Source organism: Protopterus annectens, chromosome 11.part0, assembly GCF_019279795.1.
Source record: "Protopterus annectens isolate FY-2018-M chromosome 11.part0, PAN1.0, whole genome shotgun sequence".
In the NCBI taxonomy this organism is placed as follows: domain Eukaryota; kingdom Metazoa; phylum Chordata; order Ceratodontiformes; family Protopteridae; genus Protopterus; species Protopterus annectens.
The window spans coordinates 515,095,111-515,116,344 of NC_056745.1; the positions used below are offsets into that span (position 1 = coordinate 515,095,111).

The 21,234-nt window shown below is 40.0% G+C and overlaps 1 protein-coding gene across 1 annotated transcript in view; it reads right to left on the reverse strand.

Annotated features, from left to right (window-relative positions):
* Nucleotides 1-21,234, reverse strand: part of NUP107 (nucleoporin 107) — a gene marked incomplete in the record, with an annotated part of 1,716,438 nt that overhangs the window by 263,067 nt on the left and 1,432,137 nt on the right. The window contains 1 exon segment of the mRNA XM_044088020.1: nt 12,428-12,530. Coding sequence (XP_043943955.1) covers nt 12,428-12,530 — 103 coding nt within the window.

Below are 21,234 nucleotides of genomic sequence, written 5' to 3' on the forward strand. Positions count from 1 at the left end.
CGAGTACTCTGACAAACATCAAAATGTTATATAGATTTAGAAATAAAGAAATAGATCTACTTCTGAGGTGTTAAGTACAGAAGTGTCTAAACTAAAAAGTGAGTCAAATAAAAAGATGAAAATGAGATGTTGTCAGAATATTTCATAACTGCAATCTTGATAGAAAGACACTTAAGAGGCGCTTGGGGAATAATGTCCAGTTGAAATATAAGCTTCATATACTAAGTATGGCCATAACCACTGCAAATAGTGCTCTAAAGTTAATCAGTTTTGTAGAAGTTGTGGTAGAAATTAACATGTGGTACAGATATAGCATACAACCACCAAACAGCACAGAATGTGGATGTCACAGTCATTGTGGAGCAGTGTTAAGCATATCGGAGAAAGTGACAATTGGCAGACAACTCCAAAACCTGACCCTCAACTCTGAAATGGAATGATCGGGTTTATAAGGTTCCTGCCTTGGTTAAGGAGTGAACTGGTTATATGACTCTTGTCTTGGGTGGGCAGCAAACTCAGCCTGGCCTTTGCCTCATGGAAAGAATGAATGAGCTTGACTGGGTGCAGGGAAAGAGAATCAGAGACAGTGGTATGGGATAAAAAAAAAAGTGTAAAAGGAAAGATAAGTGTGCTCAATAAAATTTGCATAATGTTGATCATCATCAGCAGCAGCAGCCCCCCTTTCCCCATTTTTTTTCTACAAAGGGTCGGGGTATTGTGTTAACGGTCATCACCTCTCTTGATTCAGTGCCACAGTCCTACCGGACTGCTCCAGATTTTCTTTCACACAATCCATCAAATTCTTTGCTGGACCTCCTCGCTTCCTTTTAGCTTCTTCCTGTCTGTCCCAAATCTTTCTCACCAGACTGTCTTCTCTTTTATGCATGTGCCCTAACCATTGTAATCTGTTCTCTTTGATCTTTTCTGCAAGTGGAGCTATTCTGGCTTCTGGTCTTTTGTCCCCATTTCTTCGTCTGTCCCACAGTGTGCATCCTACCACCCTTCTTAGGCACTTCATTTCCATCACCTCTAGCTTCTTCAGCTGTTCTGCCTTTAGTGCCCAGGTTTCTGTACCACAGAGTAAGTACTGGTCACACCACTGTCGTGTACACTACTTTTCAGCTTCTTTGGCATTCTTCTGTCATAGACTACACCTGACACTCTATGCCAGATGGCTGCAGCCCCTCTGATTCTAGCTTTGACCTCTTCATTCAGACTTCCATTCTCCTCAACCACCCCTTCCAGATACTTGAAGCTATTTACCTGTTCCACTATCTTCTCTTCTATCTCAGTTCTCAGCTTCTTCTCATTTCCCCAATTTACTGCCATTACCACCATCTTATCTGTGCTTAGTTTCATCCTCTGTGTGCCTTCAGTTTTGCATTCCAATCTCCTATCCTTTGCTGAAATTCTAGCTCAGAGTCTGCCTGTAATGCCACATCGTCTGCATACAGCAACTTTGTTGATCTGCCCCCTCCAACCTCTTTGCTAATGTAGTCCATCACCAGTATGAACAGCAGTGGGCTCAGAGCTCCTGTGTACACCCACTCCCACTGGGAAGCTCTCAGTGAGGCCAAACACTGTTCGGACTTGAGTCATTGAGTCCTTGTACATAGCCTGCACTAATTCTACTAATGTTTCTGGGACTTCAAATCACCACAGTACTTCCCAGATCAGCTTTCTTGGGACCTTGTCATATGCTTTCTCCAAGTCTAGGAATGCCCAGTTGGACTCTATCCTCATCTCTAGCTTCTTTTGAAGTATCTCTTTCACTGCAAAGATCGGGTCAATTGTGCTGCATCCTGATCTGAAGCCAAATTGCTCATCTCCCATCTTATATTCGACTACTCTGAGTATCTGTTTATCAAGCACCCTCTCCAGAACTTTCAAGCAATGCGACAGGGAGTTTGATGCTTCTGTACTGCCCACAGTTGTGGATGTCCCCTTTGTTCTTGTATACTGGTATGAGTATGCTTATTCTCCAGTCATCTGGGATATGTCCTTTCTCTCCACACTGCTATGAGTACCCTCAGGAGCCATTTCTCCCCATCTCACCCAGCATCTTGATCATGTTTGCTGTGACCTCAACTGAGCTTGCTGCTTTCCCCTGACTTCATTTTCCTTACTGCTGGTCTTACTTCTTCTAGAGTGGGCTCTTCCTCTTCTCTCATTGTAGGCCGTTTCTGGAGCAGTACAGCTTCTGTGGGGTTTTATTTCATTCAGAAGCTGCTAGAAATACCCCTTCCATATGCCTTTGATGTCCTGTGAACTGGTGAGCAGGTTGTGGCTGGCATCCCTTATGAAGGGTGTCTTATCTTCTTTATCTTTCTGTCTTTGCCTTGCAACCTGATATAGTTTCTATGTGCCACATACTGAGTCACTTTCCACAAATTGGTAGAGTGCCACCAATGCCCTATTCTTTACTATTGCAACTGCTTTCTTAGCCAACCAGTAGTTCTTCCTAGCCTGGTCAGTCTTTTCAATCTCCCACTTCTTCCTGCACTCCTCCTTTCTTTTGATGGCTTCCTGGACTTCTGCTTTCCACCACCAGCTTTCCTTATGCACCTTATTTCCACACCTCGCTTGGCCACATATCTTTTCTGTAGTCCTAATACATGCTGTTTTTAGGCAATGCCATTCTTATTCAACTCCATCTTCTTGGGGTACTTTCTCTCCAATCAACTTCCTGGTCTCTGTTGACCTTAGAGCCTTCTCTGACCACTGCTTGCAGCTGATTGTGACAACTAGTGGTTTATGCTGTGAGCTGTTTCACTGGAGATGACTTTCCAATCATGGATTCTACCCCAGTGCCTTTTCCTTACTAGGAGAGAGTCTACTAGAGTTGCATGTTGGCTACAGTTGTATGTGATATTGTGACTGTCTCTCTTTTTGAAGCATATGATGGCTACTATCAAGCCTTTGGCCAGACAGAAGTCTAGAATGACTTTTCCTTCTTTATTCCTGCTGCCCCACCCATGTGGACCAAGACGGTCCTCATATCCTGTTCTGTCGGTCTCGATATGTGCATTCAAGTCATCCATTATCAACACCAATTCATGCTGTCCTCCTTTATCTAGTAGGTCCTGCAACTGCTTTCTGAATGCACTCTTTTCCTCACTATCACAACCCTGCTGTGGGACACAGGCTGAGATTATGTATACTGCCCTGTCATTACACTGGAGTCTGATTGCCATGAGTCTGTCATTAATTCTGATGATATCCCTCACTGCCTTCTGAAGCCTCTTTCTCACCACAATTCCTACACAATTTGTAGCGTGTTCCCCTCCTGAGCAGTCGGGTCTGGATCACAAGCCAGGTGGCTTTGCTGCACTGCCTTTCAATCTAGTCTCTTGAATACATAGGATATCCAGCCTCCTCCTTATCATGTCATCCACTTCCAAGCTGCATCTCATCAGTGAACCTACATTAAGCGTAGCAATTCTCAGTTCATATTTGGCAAGTTGGGTGGTTTTACATCCAGCTTTCGCTCAACAAAAACACGCTGTTTCCATCTTAAACTCACCAATGAATGGAGCTGTGGGCAGCAGTACAGATTCTACATGGTGCCCTATGGGGGGGGGGGGGAATTGTACAGACCAACAGCTTTGGGCATCTACCGTGGTGCGCTGTATCCTTAAGATAGGAAAACACTGATCACAGATTGCGCGCCATGGCAGGACTAGCCACTCGACTGTAAAATACGGCTCTAGGTGATCCGGTCATGTTGACTAATGTCGCTAAAGTGGGCATGAGTAGTAAGTGAGTTAACGGTGGGAGGGGTATATGTGTCCCTATTGGTCAGTGTGTGCTCGCCATAAAGCCAAGCAGTCCTGGATCAATAAGCTACTGGCCGACTGGTATCTAGGTAACCCAGGCTGGGCAACTAGATACCAGTCAGCCAGTAGCTTATTGATCCAGAGCTGCTGGGCTTTATGGCGAGCACACACTGACCAATAGGGGGCACATATACCCCTCCCACCATTAACAACTCACTTATCACCCATGCCCACTTTAGCGACATTAGTCAACATGACGAATCACCTAGAGCCTATTTTACAGACCAGTGGCTACTCCTGCCATGGCGCATAGTCTGTGATTAGTGTTTTCCTATCTTAAGGATACTGCGCACCACAGTAGATGCCCAAAGCTGTTGGTCTGTACAATTCTTTCCCCCATAGGGCACCATGTAGAATCTGTACTGCTGCCCACAGCTCCATTCATTGGTGAGTTTAAGATGGAAACACTCGGCGTGTTTTTCTGATGTGGGAGAAACCCCAGGGAGACACAGGGAGAATGTGCAAACTCCAAACAGGCATTGGTTGGAGGTCAGGATCAAACCTTGTACCTTGTGCAAGGGAGGCAAAGACCTTAACCATTTTGCCAACTGGTCTCTAAGATGTTAAACACAATTTATTTACTTAACATTTGTTTACTGGGAAAGTCCGACTTGGAACGAAGCCAATTTTCAATGAATGCCCGGAGAGAAACGCTTCAGACACATATCTTTGTAATGTGGGAGGAAACAGGAGTACCTGGAGAAAACCCACACGAATGCAGGAAGGACATGCAGACTCCACACAGAAGGCACTCCAGCCAAGAATCAAACCGGTAACCTCTTGCTGTGAGGCAATAACGCTACCGCTGCACCACTGCGCCATCCTAAGCTGTTAGTTGGCACTGTTAATGTGAAATAAAGCTGATACAGTTAAGTGTAAAAAGGCATCAGAAACAAGTGACACGAGTGCATATGTCTGACTGCTGGAAAGAATGGCAGGAAATTACTAAACATTGTACTTAAGCTGTGTGGCTTTGTCTAGTTTAATTCTAGGTCTCAAGATACTTCAAAAGTTCTGGAGAAAAAAGGAGGGGAAAGTATGCATGCAAACAGACATTCAAGTCATGAAATAAAATAAATGGATTAAAAGCTACTGATATGAATGCAAAATTTTATATATATATATATATATATATATGTATATATATATATATATATATATATATATATATATATATATATATATATATATATATATATATAGGCCTGGTTCATTTCATCGAAAGCACATTTTGCCAAAACTTATTTCAGCAAGACTAAATCGCCGAAAGCACACATAGCCAAATACTCATTTCGCCGAATTTCATTTCACCGAAAACAGTAGAGGTAGTTTATTATGCCCTTTTCCCCACTGAAGTGCAATCCCGGAGTTAGAATATATAGTTGGGGGTGTGGGAGGGCACAACCCCCCACCCAGCTTGAATTATGCTATACAATTTCTATTAAGAGGGTAGTTATTTACTTTTTAATCAAACTAGGTGGGGGGTTATGCCCTCCACAACTATATATTCTAACTCCAGAATCGTACTACAGTGGGGAAAAGTGCATATACACCCGCCACTACTATTTTCGGTTAAATGAAATTCGGCAAAATGAGTTTTTGGAGATTTGTGCTTTCGGCAATTTGGTCTTGGTGGAATTAAATTCGGTGAAATGTGCTTTAGATGAAATGTACCAGATCCAGATAATTAGTTTATACCCTGGGCTGTACTTTTTCCAAAAAGCTAGGAATGCTAAAATGATTATGGTATGAAAGCACACATTCAAAAAGAACTGCATACTATCTTATTTACAGGAGATACCCATAAAAGTGACATCCTTCAGAAATGCGGATTTATTTACATGCTTTGGAATTTTACCACGAGATCATCAAATAAGGTTAAATCCTGATACTTTGCGGCAGTGTTAACATCTCCAAAGAAAGTAGCAGTACCCAGGAGTAGAAAGGAGTATGAAATTAGTGAAAAACTTGGATGTTAAAGAAGGAGAAATGCAGAATAGCAAGGTCACTACTATAAAGAAAGTCAAGACTTGCATCTCTACTGACACACATCTCTATAAAGTGATTAAAATAAAGCACTATGTACTGGTTACTGCTGATAAAGCGAGACCACCACCAGATGTTCAAGTTCCTTTAATTTCTGTAAAAAACTATAAATCATGTACTTATGAAGAAAAAGCCAGATGACGAAAGCTCCAAACTGTGAACAGTGAACATGTCACTAGGAAGGTAGACTCCTCATACTTCAGTATGGTACTTCATCAGCTACACACAGGTGTTTCAAACAGATACTGCATACATAATGGTATACAGTTAATGTTGGGTAGGATACAAGAAAAGCAACACAGGAGACTGATAAAAACCACTGAATAGATTAAGATAGCACAATTTCAAGCTAAAACAGAAACAAATGTAATAAAGTGAAACATCTGATGTGTAATATTCCACCATTGGAGGGACGGAAACGTGTCCCATAAAAGTCTGGTTTCTTTGTTTTAGTTAACTAGGGTACATCACTGATCCACATGGAACATTTTGAAACTCAGACTGGTAGTACTGTCTGAATAAGTGACTTATTCAGAGCCACATAGCAAGCAAATGGAGACTGAGGCGACACGGGAAACCTCACCCGGCCCGGACAAGGAAAGGATTGACAGATTGATAGCTCTTTCTCGATTCTGTGGGTAGTGGTGCATGGCCGTTCTTAGTTGGTGGAGCGATTTGTCTGGTTAATTCAAATAACGAATGACACTCTGCCATGCTAACTAGTTATGTGGCCCTGTGCGGTCATCTCGTCTCCAACCCTGAACCACAAAAAAAGCAGCTTTTTAACAGCTCATAGCCTTAACCACTGCACTGCTTGGAAAAGTAATGAGTAGCTTGTACAAATGTGAAGGCCATAAGACAAGAGAGTTGCAGAGATTTTTATGAAAAACAGTAACTTGCTAAATTGTACTGAATAGGTCTGACCATGACTCTGAAAAAGCTGGTAGAGCAAGAAGTAATCTTGAAGTACAGCTATAAACAGAAAGAAAGCTTTGAAATGTTAAGGAACTAGTTATAGAAGCACAAACATTAAAATCCTACAGTGCAAATAAGCCAACTGTATTACAAGTAACAGCTAGACAGAAGGGATAATTAAAATAAAATAAGAGTGAGCAATACGGCTCACTGACAGAAACCTTTATTTAGCACTTTCGTCAGCTGTCAGCATTGACTTCTTCAGAATACAAAAAAGCACACTGAACCACTTGTTAAATATGCACTTTTGTCACATGACTTACACTAATTAAACAATTAATTTTAAAATGTGTATGTTCATATTATTTAAAAAACTGAAATTAATGATAAATTCCCTATTATACTAGCAGCAGGAAAAACATAATTTTCTATACATAACACTGAATGCAGCTTTTGGAACAGACAGAGCTGTGTTGTGCAAACTGGGATAATGAAACATATAAAAACATGTACAAAGCTAATAATGAAATTCTCAGAAATAAATAATAAATGATCTCTTAATTCTTTCACAATCTATTAGCTTAAAATGTCCTTAATAAAATTACATTTTTATTTACATATGAAATGCAGCTATGCTGCATTGCACTTAAGCCGCCACATTAATTCTCGATACTCAAAAAATGTCAGAAGGAAACACCCCCCCCCCTGTCATTTCCTATCTGTTCAGGGGCACTGAATTTAAACTGATGACCAGGGTATTCTTTTGTGTGTTTGTATAATGTATTCTTGAAATTAATTGTTTAATTAGTGTAAGTCATGTGACAAAAGTGCATATTTAACAAGTGGTTCCGTGTGCTTTTTTGTATTCTGAAGAAGTCAATGCTGACAGCTGACGACAGCGCTAAATAAAGGTTTCTGTCTGTGAGCCGTATTGCTCTTATTTTATTTATTCATTTTATTGTTGTTTTGCTTGTGCTCTCAGCTAGACAGAATAGGATAGCAGCTGTGAGAAAAGTCCATCTGTTTACAGATGAAGAAACAACAACTGTGTAAGCTGCACTTACACTAACAGTAGATGTTCGAATTCCTCACTGCCACAATAGCCCTTGGCTATTTGGGATGTATCCTGTTCAGGATACAATGAGACAGTCTCCCCTCCCTCTACTGTATTCTGACTGTTAGATCGGCTAACCTCTTAGATGGAAATCAGCAGTCTAAATGTAGCCAATTGCTCGAGCAAAAATACAGAGCTTACCTGCCCTGAAACCCGAAAAAGATATAAAAACATATACATTTTATCCTAACTAACTATATACAGTAGAAAGGGAATAGAGGTTGAGTATGGCTACCTGCAGCAATGAAGAATGTGAACATCTACCGTACTATGTTCGTCATTCTCATTGCTGCAGTAGCGTTTGGTTACAAAGGTTGATTACCAAAGCTTATACAACCCGGAAAGAGTAAGGGTTGTCGTGGAGACCTTGGAGAATAATCCTAGTAAAGCCAGTCCTGGACTGGGAAAATTAACCCAGTTTGTGCTGCTTTGTACAAGGGCAGAGGACCAAGTAATTGACTCTAGAATGCTTCTAGAATCTATCCCTTCTGAATAAGCCATCAGAGAAAATAAGGCTCTATTAGAATGTGACTTAATCCTGCCTGGAAATGTTTTACCATGGTGGGAATAAAAAAAAAAAAAAAAAGCAGTATGGAACAACCAACTGGAATTGTCTGAATTGACCTTTTCCAGTCTCATACTAGGGATTCCACAGCCGCATGCTTTCCTAATGGACTTGGCACTTACTGAAAAGATAACACTGTAGTTACAAAAGCATGACCAGAGTATACAGGACCTACCTCTTACTGTCATTCAAATTCTGAAAGAAATGAGGGAGATGGATGGCTAGATTCAAAATGCACTCTAAAGTTAATAAGGGCATATTTGGGGGAGGGGGGTTCTACAGATAACCCTATATGCATGGAAAAGCAAAAGGGTTAACCCACCATGAATAGATGTAAGCCAGATACTCTCTTGCAGGCGTCAGAGCAATGAACCAGTAAGTTGCCAAAAAATGAACAAAAACAACCAGAAAAGCTGGTTCAATCACAGACAGAAATAACTTTCTCAGCAAAAAGTAAAGATCACAATTGTCATCTGAATAACATGTGACCTTACATAACAGTAGAACCTCTCTGTAGAACAGCTTGACCAAAGACTGAAATAAAGAGGAGAAATGGCCGATAAATACCCCTTGCCAAAGAAGTAAACAGGCCATAGGATAACAACTCAAATAAATGTTTGAGAACCAGAAGAAATAATCCCAGATTGGGCCCCTGGTTAAAGATGAGGTACCGAGTAAAAAATATTTCCCCCTGGTTAACATGAGATTTCCTAGTACAAGGATTTCTTGCCTGCTTTAGTACATGCTGCACATCCTCATGAAAAATGTGCCTAAATTAGAATTTAATCATCCAGGTAGTCAACTGAAGTTCTTTGAGACTAGGTGCATCACTTATGTGCGAGTAGATCCAGTCTGTGTAGCAAATGCCCCATAATGGCCAGTTCCATAAGAAGGGCGAATAAAAGCTGCCTGAGTCAGAAGGGAGTCACCACAATATTTTTTGGATAGTACTACTGAATCTTCAAAATGACTCTGAATTATCAGTGGAAAGGGAGGAAATGATTCGGGAACATTCCCAATCACAGGAATGAAAGTGCATCTGTTTTCCAGGCACGCATGCAAGAAGTTCTGGTGATGAGTTTACTTACCTGTTCATTTTGAAAGGAGTCCAATTAATTTGAGGTGTTCCCTATAACTGGATCCATTCCTCTAAGACCCCTTCATTCAATTTTCATTCAATCTTTGGTAGGGAATGTAGCTTCTAATCTGCAGTCCATATGTCTGCCCTATTACCTTTCCATTTCCACTTATTTACTCTTAATAATTTAGTTCCTTTGCAGATTTTCCCTTTCTTGCCTGTTTTCCATAACACTACTTGCAATGATCCCCAATGGCAAAATCTCATTTCTCCATTCCTTTGTTAGCTTAGTTCTTAAGACTACTTCATGCTACATTATGAATATAATGTTTTAACTCTGTTTAATGTCTCCAAGTGTTTGCAGTTTCTAATATCATGCAGGGAATGGATCCCATTCCTAAGTAAGGGTACAACTGGAGTTCATGAAATTAGTATTGTTTCAGTCTTGAATATTAGAAGAGTGCTCTTCTCATTCAGCAATGTTCTGCATGGCTGTTACTCTCCTTAATGACCTGCATCCAAAACCCTACCCTCTTCCTATTTCTTGATCAGTTTCATCACTATTTCTTTTTACTCTGATTTATAACCTTCTGCTTGTGTTATGTATACAGGACTTAACTGTGAAGTTTTAGTGTCCCTTCAAATCAGGTAATTCTAAACCATTTTGTTCTATGGGGAGGATCAACTTATCCCACTGAACTCTTCCCCTCCCAAGTGAATTACTTTAAATCTTTATTAAGAATAGTCCACAAACTTCTCATCTGATTGATAAAAATATGCCTAACCTGTATATAAAACTTAAGGGACTAAAATGTTTTCACTGCTTGTGTATTACCATCCATATCCATAATCAATAGTTTCCAGTTATCTTTTTAGTTGCTTCCGACATCCTTAGATGCATTAACAGAATAATGTTTAATACATACACCCAAATACTTAATCTCATCATGCTCCCCTTAAATATGGTGGCTGTTGAACCAATTCACGTGCAGGTACATAGTTTACTGATATCACCTTCGTTTTATCTTCATTAATTTTATATCCCACAAAAGACCTGAAACTGTCAAAATGCTCCATACCACCAAAATGTCCTATTCTGCATTTTTCAAGCACAAATTTAGATCATCTGAAATAAAGATAACCTTTCTTGATTACTTTATAGAACTGTAGGAGATCTGTGCATTTGAAGTACTTGAATTCGGTGACATCTGCATCTGATGGCTTGGAGATTTCGATGGAAAAGATTAGTTTGCTTGTGGTCCAACATGACCAGAGAGGATACCTTGAGGATGGTACATACAGATGCTAAAGTTCTTAGGACCAATTCAAGTATATTCTTTCTGTTCCCTAGTGGGTTCCGTAAACTGGTTTGGGGAGCTCTTGTTTACATAATCTAAGAATTTTTGCTCATATCCTACATTGGTGGTACAGATCTCTCAGTTTATCACTGAGTAGTTAGAAATTACATTGTTTAACATCATTCCTACTTATAGGGAGTTTAAGAATATTTAGGTGTGTTATATGATTTCCACGAGACAGAAGAGGTCCTGTATATCAGGTGGCTGATCCTATAAACAAAGTGTAAATTCAATCTCTATGAGCTCTGCTTGTAGGCCTCTATGCATCTGTTTTGAGGTAAAGTGGTCTATAACAGATATGGGTACACCAACAGAGTTTCCATCAGGTCTAAACAAATGGTAATCACAAAATCCGGGTACTGAAGGGAGTACTCTCTGACCTCTTAAATCATGCTTTTGCAACAATGCATACATGGATGTGGGTCATATATAGCACAACTTGAATACTATCACTGGTTTTCCAGAAAGTGAACCACTGAAAAAGATAATGACTTATGTCGAACTCTCTCCAAAAGGCCTTACCAACAACTCGATGGGGATCTTACCAGAACTTATGAGGCACAGGAGTGCCCTAGCAACTTCAGAGAATCCAGGCACTATTTTGCAGGCAAGATGTCCCACTAATAATAATGCCAACTGTTTAATAAGCCCTTTGCTGATGAGGGGAAGGTTCATTCCATCACTTGATAAAAACAAAACATCAATGTACCACAGAACAAGGCCTTCTCTGTATCAAAAATGAAAAGGTCTTTTTATGATGTTTGTAGAATACCTTCTCCTCAAATGATCAAGGCTATGATTGCTACTTTTTTTATGAAGGTGAGGACGCAGACACCTTCCTTTTTCAAAACTTTCTCAGAGCATTTTAGCTCATCAGTACAATGTATTTGACCTAAATTTCTGTACTAGCAGAATCTTTAGGCTTGTGGACTTTCATCATGCCATATAAACATATGCTCCAATTCTTAGTTTGCCATTTTGTGGTCACAACTGAGTCTACACAGAATTAACAGTTTGTTCAAAACTAAGTATGATTTTTCCTTCAGAAACAGCAAAACAACAAAATACAATAATAATAATTTTCTCAAGATTCTCATGAGAAAGCAGAACAAGCAATAAGAAAAAACTGTCTTACAGTGAATACAGTAAAATTTATTCAAAATTAATTGCGCAACTATTTCATTATCTATGTATCCAGTTTAACATCATCTAAAACAGAATGTGTTGGACATTAACCAGGCAACAAAGTTCTTTACATGACAGCAGTCTCACTGTTTTAATGTAAAGTGTGGCACACTCCCTTAATAATGCTCGTCATGCCAGCATCTGCATAACAATACACACTTGCAGATTTATACCACGTGTACTGCAGCTTCTCATGGATACTCACTCGTATAACAATCGTAATGGTTAAAGTAAAAACTTATGAAAGCTCTACATCTTGCTGACCAATGTCAAGAAAATGTTTCATAAAATAATTACTGGACTTGCTTTGTCATGCAAACAAAAGTTTACCTAAGAACTTTCGCATGATGGCATTGCTTTGCTTTAGTGCTTCAGCCCTCTGTGTTGGGTCAAACACCAACCAATCAATCACGTCAATCTTCATGCGATCTTCCTAGAACAAAAATATCTGTATGAGTATGAGTAGAACATTTTTTTATCATGCCAAACAATGATCCAGCTGCTGCAAAAACATGTGCCATCCTAACATCAAACCTTTTCTATATGCAGACAAAAGAAGGGAGGCTCAATACTTGGAACAAAAATGTTAAGGCAACTAAAAAAGGTATGATGGAGTCAAACAATCACTTAATTACGCTCTTGCTGTTATCAGACGTCTTAAGTGACACAAGGATGGATGCAAGCAACTTGAACTAATACAAACTTTAGCAATGATTTTATTTTACTCAGTGCAGGTATAACACAGAAAGTAGGACATCAATTAATTTACTACTTCAAATTGGGTAATACATGTCCTTCGGCATGCATTTTGATGCAAAGGTACCACCTTTAAAGGTCCTTTCTTGCACATCTGATGCAAGTCAAAATACCATAATACCACAATTAAAAAACAAAATTAGTATGCAGTAATACATGCAATCCGTCAACAGCAATCTGCTCAGGTATATATTGTGATCCCAAACTCAGAAACCTAATACTCTGGAATAAGAAAACATACATGTTACAATGGAATTGTTTAAACATTTGAAATTACTATAGATCATTACACCATAAAAGATGCTTGCTTTGCACTGCCATCAGACAGCAGACAAATTGATGCTTTGCTGCAGATGAAGGTCAAAGAATAGTACTTGTCTGCATTCAGTAATGTGAGCAAACAGAAAAACACAAAACACTGCTCCCATACTATCTTTAGAACAGAAATGAAATTAGTGTATATCTCTCAATTAGTACTTTGATATTAGCAGATAGAACTGACAGTGAGGTAAACAGGATTTGCTTCAACTATGCCCCAGACGACCAAAATATGACTTCTTACAGCACTGGAGGAGCTGGCCCAGGAAAGATCGGTGCAGTGCATGACCAATGCTAGCTCAACAATTCAAGAGAAGGTAGCTAGTGGGCACCCACTGCAGGACTGCCATCTAGGGGAAAGCCTGAAAGTGCAACCCCTGCACTACAGAATCAGCTGCAGGCAAGGAACACAAGCCCATAAAGGACTGCACAATACTCTTAGATGCAGAATGCAACTGTGCAAAAATGAATACTTGCATTGGTCCAGCAGATGGTAAAGTGAACACCATACTTGCAGTGTGAGTGGCACAACAGGTAGCATTTTGGTGTGTAAGGCTGTGGATTTTATTTCCAAACCAGGGAGATAAATTGCTGACACTCCAGTGCAGCATAAGTGGGGTGGGGGAATGCTGTACGCCTGAATATGTTGCCTTTCAGATGAGATGTTAAACTAAGGCCCCATCTGCCTAAGTTGGAGGTAGCTCAGACAGATATAAAAGATCTCATGGCACGTATGAAAGAGGGGAAATTCTCCAATGCCCTGGCCAAATTTCTCCTAGTAGTATAACTACCACCTCAGTTCTCCACTGAAAACAGTCTATTAGCCTAGTGAGATTAACACAGCCAACAAAGATAATCATTTTAAAAAAATGAACATCTGGACAATTTGAGGAGGGTGGATGCTTGTTAACCCCCTTAGCTCTCATCTCCAACTCCAGGACATGGGGGTGGTGGGGGGAGAGGGGAGATGATAGCCTAAAAATGATATGATAGAGTTAATCAATAACTATGCTCTTGGTGTTGCAGTTACTCTATGAGGAAATTCTTTATTGATGTCTTTTACTCTGGCATTGCCTTCTCTGAAGACTCCATACTCAGAGGTGGGCATCCTATAAGCTTCCAAGTGCCATAATGTCACACACCACATAGAGAAGATGCATCTAAACTTACCACGTTCACTCAAACACACACTGGTTAGGCCACACTTCCTGCAAACAAATCGAGAGAAGCAAAGAATATTTAGCATTTGCAGCACAGACACAACATTAGAGGGAATACCTATAACCAAATAAGGCAAAAGGACTACCCAAACAAAGTGAAAACTTTTCTTTTTTAATATATTTAAGAGTTATCAGCAAGTGTCCATCACAGAAGCAAGAGTCTCACCATACCAGCTGATCTATGAAGACACCCTCCTTTGATGAGGTCCTATGGATAGGTTCATTCCTCCTCACTAATCACTATTCAAAAAACATAGTCTGGCTATGCAAGTGTGCTTAACAATAGATGTCAAGCTGCTCCCAGCCAATAAGGGAGCACTGCTCCTGCTAATCAGAAATTAAAGAATATTTTGTACCTTCACTGCTAATGACTAATATTTATTTATTTACTTACATTTGTTTACCAGGAAAGTCCGACTGGACACAGGTCTATTATCAGCGGAGCCCCGGGGAGAAAAGCTCCACAGTACAATAGAATGCAGTTCATGAAAGAACAAAATATAGAACATACAATTGACTTTAATACATAATAGGTTAGAAGTTAACAGTTCTAGTTAGACAGTACAGTAGACAGTCATTGAGGTACATAGCAAAAATATTGAGGTACATAGTGAAAAACTTAAAAAAATATTTTTTTTTTTTTTTTTTTTTTTTAACCAGTATCTGGGTTTACAAGCTTTTTAGGGCAAATCCGTTTATACTTATCTGAACATGTGACACAATTAGATTTAACCTGCAGTATAACATGAGCATAGCCAGTTAGTTAAGTAGTGGATTTTAAGGAGTTTTTTGAAATGATTGAAGGAGGTGCTATAAGTTGTATGGATTTGGTAGTGTGTTCCAGGTTTTGACAATGGTGCTGGCAAAGAGTGATTTACCAGCGTTGTTTTTATGTTGGATGACAGTTACTAGGTTCTGGCTGTTAGATCGTAGGGCTCTAGTGGAAATGTGGGGCTGTATTAAATGCTGAAGTGCTGGGGTTAACTCTAGGAGATAGTAGAGCTTGTGAGCTATACAGAGTTGATTGAGCATGAGTTTGCAAACATATTTGCCCATTTTACAGAACATTCTAACAGTTGGAGGGGCTGCCCACTCATTGGGAATATGAAAGGAAACTATTCTTAATCCATGAGAGGTGGTACTCAGATCAACTGAGAAGGTTAAAAAAGTACTCATCATACAAAACCTCAATGACCCTCTTACAGTTGGGCTGAATCCCAAATCAGTAACCGCCAGTATAGGAGGAGACGGGACTCACCAAAATCCAAATTCAGAAAGGACAGGTTCTGAGGTAGCACAGTATGGAAAGACGCCCACTGCACTGTGTTGAAGTTTGCAAAAATGGCCAAAAGGCCCTAGCACAGATGTCAGCATCAGACAGTCAGCAGTCAACATCTACTACCACTAGTGGAGGAGGATTAAAGTGCAGCATTTTCTCGATCATCAGATGCCAAAAGATACTGGTTTCCCATTTTTGATACCTTCTGTCCTTTCAACGAGAGAAAAGAGCAGTGCAGTATTCCTAAATTCATGCAAACAGTTCAGTTACAACTTAAGCTGATGGGTGAATATTAAGACTGAAAGGCTCTCTACCCCTTCTACTGCATCAAATAGAAGAGGGAGATAAATGGACCATCTCCATATATGAGGAAAACATTCCTGGGAAGAAATGTGGACTACTCCCCAAGGTACACACCTATCTGATACTGGCAGAAGACAACATAATGCACAGTAAATTATTTATAAAAAGGACAATGCAGAATAGGGGCTATAGAGGTGCATAATGTTAATGAGTTAGCTATAGTGATCAGCAGCATGTTCTCATGGACATTTATTTTTTATTTCTCAGACTCCTAGTGCTGGCATATACTATTTATCCTGGTTTTCATCTACCATTTCTGTGTGCATGTCAAAGTACTGCATTCAAAAAGATACAATACCAGTTTTATTCTCTCCATTCTCTCTCTCTTTTTAATGCTGATGTGTGAACACAATGCCCATCTTAAGTGCTCTTGACAGAAGTTATTCCAGTGTTCCGTAATTAAGACTTTATGTAGTATTGCAATTTATGCATCTACACATATGCACAAGATCTATTTTACCTATTATTTTGCAACAAAAGGAAACAGGAGATGGTCACCTATTTCTCCGATAAAATTGCAGTTTACTACTTTCATACATTTTATCCTTTTTCTTCTTATGCAAACTTTTTAATCCTCATTGCACTGTCTTTTTAATAGGGGTATAATATGGAAACTCTTTATGTGGACCGCAGACATTGATGTGCTAAAGGATGTGCATCATTTTCCAATGATACTACAGAAAAACTAATGCACCAGATATGCTAACTGAAGTTTTCTAAAGTTCAGAATAGGAGAAAAATTTCCCAACATTTAGAACGAGAGAGGTGAAAGAAGAAGCCCCAGCCCTGTTAAAAGTCAATGATGGTCCCTATTCTTCCTTTTCAAGAGCAAAGACTAGGTCCTGTCCTTGTTCCAGGTTTATGAAGACAGTCTGGTCTATCTGCAGGGCTTTCTTTGGAAAAGCTAACAACTTTAAGACCAGGCCAACCAAGATCACATCTGGAATCCACATCCTTTTTGCTGGTTCTCCAAGCTAGGACAAACCTGGAAAACAGCTATACTATTGATAGCCCCAGAATGCTATCAAGACTTCTGAAGCTAGGCCAGCAGGGTTTGTCTTCTTGGGTGACCTAGCTGAGAGACTTTTAAATGTCGTCCATCAGTAAGGAGGTTTCTTTCTTTTGTAGGTTGGCTGGGTTTTGAAAATGAAGAGCTAAGGATACAACACAGGTTCCTCCACAATTCTATAAGTTTGTTGCCTCTGAGAGATCATCCACCAAATCTTGCAATGGCTCACAAAAAGACTTCTCTTTCAAAAAATGGGACTTCACGATGGAATTTCTAGGCTTCTACTTTAGGAGGATAGCCTCAGACAAGCAACATTTTAAAGATAAATGTCTGAAGCTGTCTCTAGCTACACTATCGGCACAGTCAAATCTACATTGGGTTACAGAATGGATTCTTGATTCCTTGAACCTGGATGCCCCTAGTTTTTATGTTTAGAGAGAGGTTAAATTAACTTTAATTCAAAGTTAAATTAGTTTGCTCAACACAGCAGTAGGTGATGAGCAAGCTTGTCATTTCTTAGTAAACGTGACAAACATGGATAACATGTTAGATTTGGGATATTATGAAGACGTTGCACAAGTCCATATGGGACTGCTATGATATACTGCATTCCACTGGTAGAGAGCCAAACAAAGTGCTGGAAATAAATGCTGAAGTAGTTACGACATACATGAAGTGACTGAGCGATCATGCATGAAGAGGTGGAGTATTTCCGTGACCTGGCCAGATTACAAATGAGAGATAAGACAGGGTAAATAGTGAAGCAGCTGGAACAAACGGAACATTTATCAGCAGATATAGAAGACAGGGTAAGAAAACAGAATCTGAGGCAGCACAAGGTTTTGAAGGAAAAGAAGGGGACACATCAGACTATCTGAAAAACAAAAGACAGAATGGACTGTTTTAAGAGACTGCTTGGATAATGAGTAGGTAAGGGTGTTTGCCAGTGACAAAGACTAAGGTCAGATTTGCAAGGCCAATTCTGATTGAATTCTTGAGATATCATGAAAAAGAAATAATATAAAGCTGTGGCAGTGAGGAGGAAAGTTGTCAGTGGAAGCTCTTTGCTCCCACTGTCTGTTAAGGTGTGCTTCGAGGTCATCTTCTCAGTTTACCCAGCTCTAACTGGCTGCACCTGGCATGACAACGGGGAGCAGTATACAACTAGCTGTCCATTGAGGCACTCCCCCCTCACTTCCCCAAGATATATTCCCTCCAAGCATCCCTGCCACTCCCCATGTGGCATAAGCAATAGCTTCTCTGGTCTCCAGCAGGGAAATTGCACCTCCCAATATGTCAAGGTAAGCAGTCCATGCACCTTCAGTCTGCCTCTGCCTGCCTGGTTCCTCCAGTGTATTGTCACTAATTGAATCTCAGTTGCCATCATCACAGTCAGGGCTACATCCTTCTGTGCCACACAGGCTGGGAAAGAAAAGTGTTGGCACTGAATAGTCCGCTAGAAGCAAAGATGAAGATAAGAGAAATAACAGAGAATGAACCAAATACAGGTAGGCCAAAAAATACAGCATTGGCCTAAATGAAGCAGATGACATCTGAGAACTACAGGCAGACTGGGTAAAACAGATCAAAGGCAAAAACGTTTTGATATATATGCTATCTTGAGGAACCAGAATGTGTGACAGACTGGAAAATCTTACATGAAAAATATGATTGTATCAGGATAAGGATAATAAATGTTCTATACGAGAAGAAACTAATCAATGAGTGCAAGTGTTGGCCACTGAACCTTATATATAGTCTTATTTTAGGTTTCTTTTAAATCTTAACCATAGCAGGTTTTTTTTTTAACAATTTTAATGTTAAATGCCAGCTAGCTAAGGGATCAAAAGCGAACACACTGCTTTGTTTTCCAAGCCATCTTGTATGGTGGTAATAACCACATGAACAGGTAAAACAAAATGGAAAATAGACAGGATTATTAAGGATTGAATTAAGTCCTAACAACAATATAGGAGATATGTAAGCAAAAAAAATAAATAAATAAAAGTATATTGCGTCTCCCTGGCTCTTTGAAATTCTATTTAGTACATATATGCTGTTAAGATACAATGTGAATTTGGTATCCTGGTTTGAAAGTAGGTGCTGATCATGCTGACAGTGCTTTACTGATCACAGAATGCATATGATAGTGGTGCATTAGGAACACGGGCTTAAAACATGAAGAATCTCATTGGCCCCTGTTGTTGCTGCTGATGGGTGACAGAGGTGACCTCACAGTCAAAACAGTGGTATAGTGAGGTGTCAGTAGGAAATTAAATTTTAACTGTGCACAAGTACTGACTAGATGCCAATTTCCACAATGTTTTTGTTTTAAATTTTAATCTTGTACAGGAGAAGCCTAAAGCTGGAAAAGTGAAGTAAGAATCATTGTAGACCAGAGCCCCCAGGAATAGGACTTCAGAGGACTAAAGACTTTGTTATAGGAGGATTAGGACAAAAATACAGCGCACACAGTCTGATGGTAATATTACAGATGTAAGACTGTTTGCTAAAAGAGGGTTTTTAGTAGTGATGACCACTTATTAGCACACTATTCACAGTAAAGAATGGCCAGCTTAAACCTCAGCCTGGTGCTTAACAGTACACCACCTAGGTCGAAAATTAATCTTTGGATGTCAGAATAGCTTGTTCACTATTCCGGCTGACCAGGTCACCCAGCAGAGGGGAAGGGAATCTTGTAGTGATGAAGGTTCTCGTATACAAATATTAATCAGGAAATACATCACTGGAAGTCCTTGTTGTACTGCATCAAAATATATTTTAAGAAATTTTGATATCCAACATCAAAAGACAGATAAGGGCGGTATTATTTTTGACACAACTGTGTTTTTTTCTTATATACTTTTATATGAGCTTTGTTCGCACACCCTACTACGATAATCATCCACTACTTCGACTGGTGTAAAGTCTATGTCTTAGCCTGTGATTGGGTATTGGGAAGCTAATCCGTATGAAGCAGGGGTTATCCTTTAGTGTGTTCATGACTGACATGAGACCTGGTCTTCATTAGTTCGCATTGGTGGTCCAGCGAATTGAAATCACCTATCTAGTTTCCCTTTTTCGAGTCCTGTGTTTGGTTTATTGTTCTCCAGTAGCATGTAGTGCAGGCCTGTCCTTGGCCACTTCCAAAGTGGAACAAAGCCGGTTACCCACTCGAGTCCTGCCTTGCCCCAGGCAGAGTTGTATCGACCTATGTACCCAGCTGCTAAATGTGTCTTACTGGTTTGCCCATGGTGGCTATGCCATGCCGACACTCAAATTTGAAATCTTTAAGTTATGACTATCTCACAAAACAACGTTAGTCGGGTTAGCGTTTGATTAGATGAACCACTTATCTTAAAATATGTTTCTGAAGGTTTTATAAGCAGTTTCATGGGGGGGGGGGTTGTGCTAACCGTTCACATTGGGCTTGTTAACGCATATTCTTTTCTGGTCGTTGACTCTACAAGCTTTCCCCATGTTTTAACCTGCACAATTTTCACAATTTTTAAGTTATACCTATTTCATGAAGAAATGTTAGTCGGGACAGCGCCTGATAAGATGCAGCAACTTATCTCAAGGATTCTACCCATAACAATGTGTTTGTGCTAACTGAAGCCTTATCGAGGGGGTTTGTGCTAAAAATGAAAATTCATATATGGTCGTCTAGTCAAACTATGGGGCACTGATAATTTGCTGCCAGGTGGGTTATTTTTGCTGTCCTTGTGAACGAACTTAAGAGGGGAAGAGATGGGTGGGTGGTGAGGCTTTGGTGCTATTTCAATATCTGCAGTAAGTCTAAAAGGATATGTAATGCTACTACTATGTAAGAAGTTCCTGTGTGGTCCTTTTGCAGTTGGGGCCCTTTTCATTGGTTGAGTTCCTACCATGATTTATCAATTAAGCTAGCCTTCCTTAGTCTCAGTGACAGGTGGATCTGGGGCATGCAGCTTTGTGTAAAGGCCTGTCTTTGGTCATCCCCTACAGGGACTGTGATTGCCTGGGATGTTTGAGGCCTACTTACTTATAGGTTGGAGAGTACCCCTTTGTGTCTATGGAAACCATTCCTATGTTGTTGTTGTGTCTTTCGGCTTCTCCCGGTTAGGGGTCGCCACAGTGGAACTCCGGTCCGCTAATGATTGGTAGTTGACTTTTACATGCCGAGTTATCAGCCCTGATGCACAACCTTCAA